The sequence below is a fragment of the Hyalella azteca genome, unplaced genomic scaffold, assembly GCF_000764305.2.
Source record: "Hyalella azteca isolate HAZT.00-mixed unplaced genomic scaffold, Hazt_2.0.2 contig12479, whole genome shotgun sequence".
Classification (NCBI taxonomy): domain Eukaryota; kingdom Metazoa; phylum Arthropoda; class Malacostraca; order Amphipoda; family Hyalellidae; genus Hyalella; species Hyalella azteca.
Window position 1 is genome coordinate 37,164 of NW_025942437.1, and position 10,480 is coordinate 47,643.

The 10,480-nt window shown below is 39.4% G+C and overlaps 2 protein-coding genes across 2 annotated transcripts; one reads left to right on the forward strand and one right to left on the reverse strand.

Moving 5' to 3' along the window:
• The first annotated feature begins 3,228 nt into the window (after positions 1 to 3,228).
• LOC108678347 (RNA-binding protein 7) lies at positions 3,229 to 4,896 on the forward strand. The gene is made up of 2 exons (XM_018166729.1): positions 3,229 to 3,476; positions 3,841 to 4,896. The coding sequence occupies exons 1-2, from the start codon at positions 3,390 to 3,392 to the stop codon at positions 4,819 to 4,821; spliced, it is 1,068 nt and encodes a 355-aa protein (XP_018022218.1). The 5' UTR covers positions 3,229 to 3,389; the 3' UTR covers positions 4,822 to 4,896.
• Positions 4,897 to 6,712: 1,816 nt separating this feature from the next.
• On the reverse strand, positions 6,713 to 8,398 carry LOC108678334. The gene is made up of 3 exons (XM_018166714.2): positions 8,335 to 8,398; positions 7,111 to 8,207; positions 6,713 to 6,916 (listed from the first exon to the last, which is right to left on the reverse strand). Exons 1-3 carry the CDS (start codon positions 8,341 to 8,343, stop codon positions 6,769 to 6,771), a joined length of 1,254 nt encoding a protein of 417 aa, XP_018022203.1. The 5' UTR covers positions 8,344 to 8,398; the 3' UTR covers positions 6,713 to 6,768.
• Between the last annotated feature and the right edge of the window lie 2,082 nt (positions 8,399 to 10,480).

Here is a 10,480-nt window from a genome sequence, read left to right on the forward strand (position 1 = left end):
CATCCACCTACGATCAGAGATACCGCTCAGCATTGGGTTGACCTTGTTCTACCAAATAGTGATAACTGTTTGTGTAGAAAGAATATTATGGTTTGAGACTTTTAAATATATAAGTCTGTGAATATATTAGGAATCCTTTAAGTATAATTGTATTTGCTGATTTTAAGTGGTAAATAAATTAATAGATGATTAAATTAAGAGACAGTTTTAGACACATAAAAACTAATTCCGACACAGCTCGGAATTAGACACACATAGCTCGTTCCCAGCTGTGTCGTATTCCGACTGTCTGACACAGCTCACACAGGGTATCAGAATTCCCACACAGGGTGTCAGAATTATGAATTACGATTTTGAAGCGCTGTTGGAATTAGTCTTACAATATGCCGCATTTAGTCACACACGTGTCGGAATTCAGCGATTTTGTAGATTTGAATTCTAAAGGCTTTGACTACATATGGCAACAGTTTGTGACGTTTCATCATTGCTGGCGCATAGTGTGGTGTTTTGAGAGTGACGTAAACCAATCAGAACTTGAGTTGCGCTTACAGCAATCCCTTGATTAACGCGGTTAATAAATCCCCAAGTTTTACCGTGTTAAGCAAAACCGCGCTAATCAAACTTAAGAATATATGGGAATAATTATAATGAATCCTCAAAAATAGCAAAGGAAAGGAAAATTATGTAGTTTGATAAAAGTGAGCAGTAGATATGGCAGCGATCTTGACCAGTTGAAGGCTAACTAGTAACTAGCCCTTTACACACTGAATTATGTTTCGAAAGTGAAAAAACAATCTGAATTACTTTTCAGATCACGGCAGTCTTTGTGTTAAACTGGCAGTAGCGACGCGCCTACTCCATCGAACGTCGTTCGAACGAGTTCACAACATGTGACGCTACCGTCACACTCGCGGCTAGATTCCAAACATGTAATTACTCTCGGTAGGAGCTTTTATTTTCTGTGTGACGAATTCGTCACACCAGGGCTTAGAGGGCTAGAGCACCGGCATGGCGCACTTACCGGCGAACATTGCCGAACTCGATCATTCGAGTTATGAACGAGACAAGGCGCGGTTAAACCGACTCTGTAGTCAGCACGAGTGCCTACGGAACGGGACCTTATTTAAAGAATTATTGGCTGAAATTCATGAAGTAACAACATTTGGCGAATTTTTCCAAAAGTCGTAACAAAAGTAACAACATAAGATCTAATAAGCAAAAAGTAACACTTTTGTTACGAACATAACACCTCTGGCTAGAGGCGGGAAAATGATGCGTTATGAAAAAAAGTCGCGCTAATCAAAACTGGCACCGCGTAGATTAAGGGTAGGTCGCAAATTTTTTTTCCGCGTTAATCAAAACCGCGGTATTCAAAACCGTGCTAATCAAGGGATTGCTGTACAGTGATCTATTTATAGCCATTTATTTCTTGTTACGTCCATAAGGTGTTGGAATATGGTGTGTTTACTATACAATATTCTTAACCACAATTTTTTACAATTCTGTTGAATAATCCAAATTTGACCTACACATACTGGCTAATGATAATTTTTAGACACCAGTTTATTCTGAAATTTGATTTAGAATCTGTGAATGCAACAAAAATCCCAATGCTTGTAGGTAATATATTTCACATTTTTGTGGCACTTGCCTAATTTCTTTTATACAAAGCAAGAAAAAAAAGTATATTTTGCGTTCAATCTTTAAAATTGGTTGTTACATGAAAGTTTTTATCTGCAATTTCAGGAAACTCTGCCCACATTCCAAATTAATAGGTAGTAGGTATATTGACAGAATTAAATAAAATTGAAGGAGAATAAGCACATTTAATAAGTGATTATTGAAATTAAAAGATAAAATAGATAATTTCATTTATTTTCAGACCATACTGGAATTGTAAAAGAGGAAGTATATACTACCTTTACTTCAGTTCACCATAAGCATTATGCACTCCCAGACTTGAAAATCTGACAGAAGCTCTCGATAAACGTGACATAAATGCCTGTGATTGTGGCCAATTTTATATGTTTCTATTGCCCTCCCTTAATTTTCATAGGGAAATTTAAAATACCAGTACCTACCAATTTTTTCCTGCAATGTGCAAAAATTCCCATGGAACAATATTTAGCCATAATTTCTAGAAAATTCTGCTCAATATTCCAGATTTGATGCATTCTACCTGCATCACTCCACCTGACCTGAAAGAGTCAGGTTTGGTTTTTTATAGCGCTGTGAACTTTAATTGGGTTGTTTGATCTGTTGCCAATTATTAACTTTGCAGATCATTCATAGCTTGTTGCAGGTCTAGAACACACTACTCACTGCTGCAAGTTTGCATTGCTTAACATCCTGGCCACCTTGCTGATTTAACCAGAACTATTGCAGAAAGCCTGTATCAAACCCCTAGCCTGCTGCTCCAATCTTGGTACTCTGCACTGTTACCCTTGGGCTACCCTTGCTTTTGGTTAACCAGCTTAGTACCATATTTCCAATTGTGGCTGAAGTTGCATTATTTTCTTGAAGTCAATATGAGTTAAAAACATTATTATATTTCAAGTTTTCACATTTTATGCTTCTCAAAAATTATGATACAAAAAAATATATTTGCAGTGAATATTTGATCATGCACTTTTTCTAACAATTATGAGATTCATCCAGCAGAAAACTTTGCAGCTTCATAAATGGCAGAAAGGTGCTATTCATTTCTTAAAAAGTAGATACAGTAATATATTTTATGATTGTGGTAGTTGTATGGCATTCCTAGAACATTAGTGAAAAGTCCAATATCCAAAAAGCCCAGTTTTTTTTCATGTAATTCAAAATATCACATTTTCTTTACTGATGGAATGAGACTAAGTCCATTTAGTGATAAAAATACCTATATATACCTATATATTAATGATTTTAGTAAACAGTCAATTTGGCTCTGGAATATATTTTTAGAGAATGTATTTTCTTTAGATACTTTTTGGTTGAATCTCTTAGTGCATTGCACATATTTCACTTGAATTTAAAAATCAATATTTTTTTCTAATCGCTACCTACCTCAGATTCCATTAAATAATAGCCTTATAGCATAACTCAAATATCTCCCTTCTAATGAGTCAAATTTCTTTCTGAGTCTCCAGGGAATTGATCTGAAGTACCTAATGAAAATATCTGCTTCTGTTAAAACAATGATTTGATGCAATATCTGTGTCGTTTTTATTGGTATATAAATCTTTGTTTTATAGATCACTACTTCTTGCTTCTACTTGACATCTGTCCAACTATTATTTAGATTAGATCTTTCCAGACTATCTCAGCACAGCAATAACTAAAAGTGAAGAGTTGAAGATAGTTGTATAGAGTACAAAACCGTTGTAGAGCTTCAATACTGGCACCACATAATGGGAGATGAACAAGAAAGAACTATGTATGTAGGCAATCTACACGATGATGTCACAGATTCATTGCTGTATGAACTATTCTTACAGGTGAATTGTGTTCTTTAGAATATACCCTTTAAGAAATTTCAATTGTTTATGTAAATTTATATTCAAATATTTGAAGTTTCATTATATACTAGGTTTTATTGCACAATAATAATCACAGTTTGTTTTTATGTTGATAAGATATTGATAATATTATCCCTAAAATTTTAGTATATTTTGCTAATAACTGGTTCTTTTGGCCTAATTTGTCAAGTAAAGGCCTGAATTTTTACCTTGCTTTTATCTGAAGTTTTAACTATATGTTCCTCTTAATTAAGTCTACCAGTTCGTCTTCTTGAACAATCTCAAAATTACATGGCGATAACTTGTATTTACTTTGTAGTAATAACTTATCACACATCTACAGGCTGGACCTCTGCAGTCAATCAATCGTGTCAAAGACCGAGAAACTGGCCGACTGAAGAACTTCGCGTTCGTGATATTCACACACGCCGTCTCGGTGCCGTACGCCATCCACCTCACGAACGGCATCAAGCTCCTGGGCCGACCTCTGAAGACCCAGCGCCGTAATAACGTAGACCTTCCTCACTACCTCAGCGTGGGTGTGCACTGTATTGAAAATGAATCCGACATTCAACGAACTCTTAATGGTGATGAAAACCCTAGAGCTGAGGATTATTCTAAGGGGCGTGACAGCTCCTATGTACGGAAGAGTCGACATGATGGCAGTTTCAAGCCTAAGCCACTTGACCCAAACCAGACATGGAAGAATACCATTGACTACAACCTGCAGCAACAGCAGGCGCAACAACAGACCAATCATTACATGAATAATGCATCTCTTACGGGGAACGCGTCACATTTGCTCCCTGACCGCCAACAAAGAAATGTAAACTCACGACCATCGTCGCAGTCATTCAGTGGTGGCTCCCCAGCTCGATCTGCCAGCCACTACCACCAGATGAACGACAACATTTTAGGCCAGATGAGCGGTAGTGGGGATCTTCGTAATAAGCTCGGCGGCAACAACTACCGGAGCACACGCGATGACCGCGGTGCAGCTTATAGCAACCAAAGTGCTGGTGGCTACGCCGGTGGTTATAATGGACCAAATAGATCCAGTTCACTTTACCATACGCATTATGGCAGCACCAGTTTCGTCAACACGTATTCAGCTCAAGACAACAGTCGCAAAGGTTACAGCGGGAGTGATTACAACTCTGGGTACGGTAGTGGTCGTTATTATGACTCGTACGACAGAAATAATGGAAATAGAAATACTAACGAGGGTATGCAGCATCGCCTTGGCCGGTCTCCTAACGAAGCTCATCACCGCAGCCGCAGTTACGACAGTAAAGACTACAATAGCTGGAACCGCCGTACCTGAAGATAATTTTTATCCTGCAACTAAGAACCATTGTGTTGAGTAATTGGTTTCAAAATAACGAATTATGATATTTTTCAATGTGTCTCATTTACTGCCAAATTGCCAGCTTAATGAGAAAGCGTAGTACGAGGTGAATTGGTTGTCTCGCTTCCAGGTTTCGTTGAATAACAAAGTTTACGGGCAATAGTTACCGGTTACTTTAAATTTTTGGTGCATACTCCGTTGGAATTTTTTAGGTAACAAATTCTGTGCCGATGATAATCAAGGCCGCTGAGTTTTTTTATTTTTATTTTGCGTCTGCCCCCAGTACAATATAAAAGCTTAGGTTCTGCTTGCAAGGGATTTTGTCGCGTTTGAAATTGAAGATGTTCATGAATCTGGTTCCATATTTTTATTTGTAAGAAAAAGAGCCATGTTGATGTGTACGTTGTACGTGTTAGGACATTTTTAGACAATTTACATTTTTAAACCTGACATCTTCAAGTTTTCTGTCTATTCTTTTAAGAATTTTGTTCACACTATGACACTTGTAATACGACGGTACCACATTTTCGACGGTACCACACGACGGTACCACACGACTTGATACGACGGTACCACATTTTCTGACGTAACTCTTGCCGACAAAACTGTCCAGTGAAAATTTTAGGCGACTTCTGTGCTAACTGCCAGATGTAGTACAAACTTTGAAACTAATTTACCTCGTTCAAGAGGACAGTTTTGTTTCTATTTAAATGGACCTTTAGCGATTAGGGAGACTAGAAAGACTAATTCACGACATTGAAATAGTTTAGTTCAGACAAGTTTTAGAAGATAATTTTGCTCTATATGCATTGGTAGGGAAAAGAATTGAAAATTTAATCATATAATTAGAGGTAAAATTCGTTAACTCCTTCACACTAGCTGACTATATGTACGTATGTAGATGTAATATGTATCTTAAAAGCCTGATCTTTAGCGATTATTCAGTATGCGTTGTAAATATTCTGACCGGTATCGAAGTACGAGGCATGTAAATGAATTATTTTGATCGCAAGACGCGTTTCCAGTTAAGGAATCATAAATTTTTATATTTTTTAAGGCGCTTGCTTCTTTCATCGCGTAACGTCCAGATTTTGTAGTAGGTAGATCGCGTAACAGGAGGACTGATCTTCCTTCCTAAAATGGACATTTTCGTACGTCAATTTAACAGTGTTATAAAATTTTCCGCAATTTAACTCTGATATAAGCGTAGCTCTATTTCGGCATTGATGAAGATATCTAAGCGCACCAGATTGAACTTCATGAGAAAGGCGTGCGAATATCAAGCAAAAATTCGCGCCTAATGCAGTACAAGTTTTTTTCTGTCGTGTTACCCAGTAAAGTTTTGTTCGAGCAAGTTTTACTTTCAGTGGTGGTCCATTGCCCTTTACATGGAAGATGTAGGCTTAGCGCAGTTGAAAGTTCGGTTAGATCTTCTAGTTCCAACTATCAGAGTCAAAGCCCAAATTATCAATATTCGAAGAGGCTATTCATCTGTTTTCCATTCCGACCAGTAGAAACAACATTTGGTAATGTGCTTCTTTGTTCACGAAACGGGTTAAAATGGCGTTGGCATACGCGCAACTTGCCGGGAGGCAGATTGCCGCAGGTTTGAATATTAGTAGTTGCCAAGCTCTTCGTGCTATTAAATCATGATAAGATTGCTTGGCCGAACTATGAACATTGTAATAGGAAATGGCAGAAGAATAATGCACTAAATCTGAGTTAAATATAGAAGCCACGCAGTTAAATGCGATTTACGACGAATTCTGACATAGTTAAGGTTTATCCTCTTCATTGAAGCTTCTAAAACGAGATAGGACGCAACCAACTCTCCGAAACTCATAAATTTTATTTAAGAAAGTGCTTTAATTTCATTCATATTGAACGTAAGAAAAATTCGTAAAATCGATGAGAAATTTATCTTCAGTGATCAAAAATTTGAGGCGAAAAGGTCGTCAGGGTATTGTAGTCTTGGCTGCTGAGTAGAGCTTCCTTCATCATCCTCACGCCCTTGGTGAAGTTTATCTTGGACGTCCATGTGTCAAAAGGCTTGCGACACAAATCGCAGTTCCTGCAAGAGCAATCTTTTAAGAAAAACTATAATTTTAAATCATCCGCTACCAATTGGCTCTACTACCCGTACAATGCTAGCTTCTTTATAACAAAGTTGGCAAATAATCTAGGCATTAGCAAGCAAAATAAAATGTTCATGAGTAATGAGACGTGTCGAGCTGATTGCAATAGTGAATAAATTTGAACGCCTACCGTTTACGGGGAGGATCCTGCACCATATTCTTGACGCATCCCAGGCACATGTACTCGCCACACCCATCGAGAACTGCCAACAAATTATCTTCAAACTGTGTATGACAAATGGGACAGATTTGCTTAATGCCCATAATTTCTGCCTGGTGCTGGTTCTTGCCTGCATCAGCAGTCATGGCCATTTTGTGCCACATTGTGAACCAGAGACTGCAGAAGAAAGGGTTGAGTGTAAGGTGCCATTCCTTAATTTCTCTAGTACGGTTCAAGTCGTCGTAGTAGAAGTTGGAATAAGCTACCGAGAATCTTTTCATTAATCCGATCTCCTTTCGTTCCAAGAGAGGGCGAGTCAGCGTGTCGACGGGGAACTTCGACATATAGTGACATCCCAAGCGCTTTATGGCTCTCTTCAGGGTTTCGTCCTGAATATCAATAGCGGAAGTTTGAATGCTCACATCAACTGCCTCTGGCTCCGCATGCTTGAACAAGATTAACATCCGTCTCCCCATGTCATGAGCATAGTGACGAACAAGATCCAGGTTTATCAGAGCCTGCACGATTCTGACCAGGCTTTGATCCGTCACTTTCGCTTCTTTAGCAACGATATACTTCATCGGTGCCTTGAAAACCAAATCCACACAATGGTCAGCGTACTTGCAAAAAATTCCGGATTGTGTGTCGTCCTCATCGACGCTGGAGTCGGTGCCGAATAGGAGATCTTCTGATATAACAGTTTCTTCAGATTGGGTTTTAATGTAGTTGGCTATTTGTGAATGCAGAACCAGGAGATCACGTGGAGGAGCTTTCACTATTAAGCTGTGCACGGACAGGCACGCGAGATCCAATTCTTCTAGACCGTAACATGGGATCAGTTCCTTAGCTTCTGTTGGAACTTCGCACGCACTCTTCTCCACCCGTTCAATGGGGATGCGCTTCCAAGCTCTCAGCAGCTGGTAAAAATCCTTGATCATATTTCTCATCACAAACTTGCTATTTACTTCCTTCATAGGAGAATCTGGAGCCGAAGTGGAGTCTGCGTCCTCCTGCTTCTTCTTACGCGGAGAGAAGGAGAACCCTTGAACTCCTTTCTGAGGTGATGCCTGTAGGCGAGTAAGAAAATATAATATTGGATATACGGCCCTACAATCGGTTAATATACAGTATTCGCAAATTAGCTACATTGTTCTTGAAAAACAGAATCTGATAGAGTTCTATCGTCCCACTTACCTCCGCCATACTGAGAACGCGACTTTTTTTCCTTTCTCTGATCGATCTAAAAACTGATAATTTGGATTACTGTATCAATGGAAGCGTGTAGTTACGAAATGGTAAAGGCATGTCAATAAATCTTTTTATTCAGGTAAAACAATCTAAGTACAAATAAGCCTACTCTGAAAGAATAGAAGTTTCCGTGCTGACACTTAAGTAGATAGGAAGGTTACTAGTGCTGTCTGAACAGCGTTAGTTTAATATCCAAGGTGCAAGTGATCTTGTTGACGGCCTTGCAGAAAGGGGAGTTCATATGCAGCCTTCAACTATAAAGTTTAATTGAGCAGAGGAACTCTGCTATAGAGCGCTCATAGCTCTGGCTTCCCGACTTTTAATATAGCGGTTTCAGTGCTTATTAGGGCGTAGGCCTGTAGCCTATTCTTAACATTGCAGAACATTCACAGCATGTTGCGGGCTTGAACTCACAACTCACTGCTTCAAATTTTCTTTGCTTAACCGCCTGGCCTCCTTGCCGTTTCTGACCAGTAACTGGCGCACAGAGCTGGGATCGAACCCGCAACTCTCGGCGCCAATCTTGATAGGTATTCTGAACTTTAACCACTGGGCCATGGCCTCCTAAGCCAAGGTGGATATTCATGAACGAATTTCATGATAGGCCCTGTTAGGCCTTCATGTTCAGCAACTAACTCCATTCTGGCAGCAAATTTTGTTACTTCATTAATGCACGTTTATATATCGTCAGTAAGGAACTGACTATCGTCAAAATCATGGTAACGCAGCTAGCAGCACCGCGATATTCACGGTTCATCTCGCGCTGTTAAGGATTGAAGTACGAAAACAAATTACGTATACCCAATGGGAGTCCACCGTATATTACACAATCGCACACCGTGGTAAAGATCAAAAAGATGCTGAAGCCTAAAATCACGATTGATCTTATATCAGACAAGTTAACACTCCCACGATGGTCGAAACCCCGCGAATATATAGTTGGACAAGATCACGCAAGCCCGAAGTTGGTTAGGAAGTTGCTAACTGCAGGCCATGATGAGACTTCCAAAGTTGCTGTCATCAATCAGGTTCCCGCACCGCCGCACGTCATTGTGACTATATACGCAATGGTTCAGCCGCTCAAACTCAAATTGGGAAGGTGAACTATTAATTTCCTAAACGATAACTTGTGACCTTAGGTTAACTTGTATAGTAATCTTTCAAGAATTCCCCGACGGTATCAGAAAGTTTACAAGGACGGGGAGAGAGTTCCGCAGTGCCTACAGCCAATGAGACAACGCTTAACGATGCCCTATAGCCCACTTAGATACTACCAGTAAAAGAAAGAACTTTCTGCCAGACTCGCCGTCATAGTGAAACCTGCATAGTACCTAATTATCTCTTAATATTTTACTGAACTAAGTTAACATGCCTGACCATAACTGGAAACTTAAGACGCCATTAAAACCACCCACACGAGTATCACTTGAACCCCGATTACTTCAGCTTTCCTACAACTCAACATGATCATAAAATCATTCAAGCTACACGTTCATCGGCAAAGATTAGCTTGCGATCAGTTAACGCTGGCCTCAATCAACCGGATGGTAATGACTTCGTTTTGAAAATGCCGCATATGGCCCATGCAGACCACTAGCTTCAACCAAATGATTACATTTCATTGGCGACTCAATCTATCTCTAAGTTATCAGAAATGTGGATGCTTTCAAGCATGCATGTTTTCCCGCGCAATAAAATAAGGCTTGAACAAAATCGCAAGAAATTTGGAGTAATTTTTTACTAACAATCAAGATGTGCCGTACCACTTAGCGTTGAAAAGATGTAATTGATGGATCAATAATTAGTCATGGGTTCCTTCTAAATTGCGTTGAAATTTAGTTAACATATAATAAAGCAGTGTCTGCGTTAAATTGGCCATTAGACTTGTAGCTAATTCCTATCATCGTAGAGTATTTACAGCTTGTTGCGGGTCTAGAACACGCAACTCACTGCTTCAATTGTGCTGTGCTTAGCCCCGCCCAGCCACTCCGACAATTTTACCAGAACTCTCACTTGTAGCTGGGATCGAACCCACAACTCGATCACTGCCCTAATCCTAGTACACATACCTGAAACTGTAACCATTGGGCCA

Bases quoted from the DNA above. Each gene is read 5' to 3' on its own strand.
- LOC108678347 (XM_018166729.1), top strand. From the start codon at position 3,390: ATGGGAGATGAACAAGAAAGAACTATGTATGTAGGCAATCTACACGAT. The intron at 3,477-3,840 runs GTGAATTGTGTT...ACACATCTACAG, and splicing joins TGTATGAACTATTCTTACAG to GCTGGACCTCTGCAGTCAAT.
- LOC108678334 (XM_018166714.2), bottom strand. The intron at 6,917-7,110 runs GTAGGCGTTCAA...TTGCTCTTGCAG, and splicing joins CAGGATCCTCCCCGTAAACG to GAACTGCGATTTGTGTCGCA.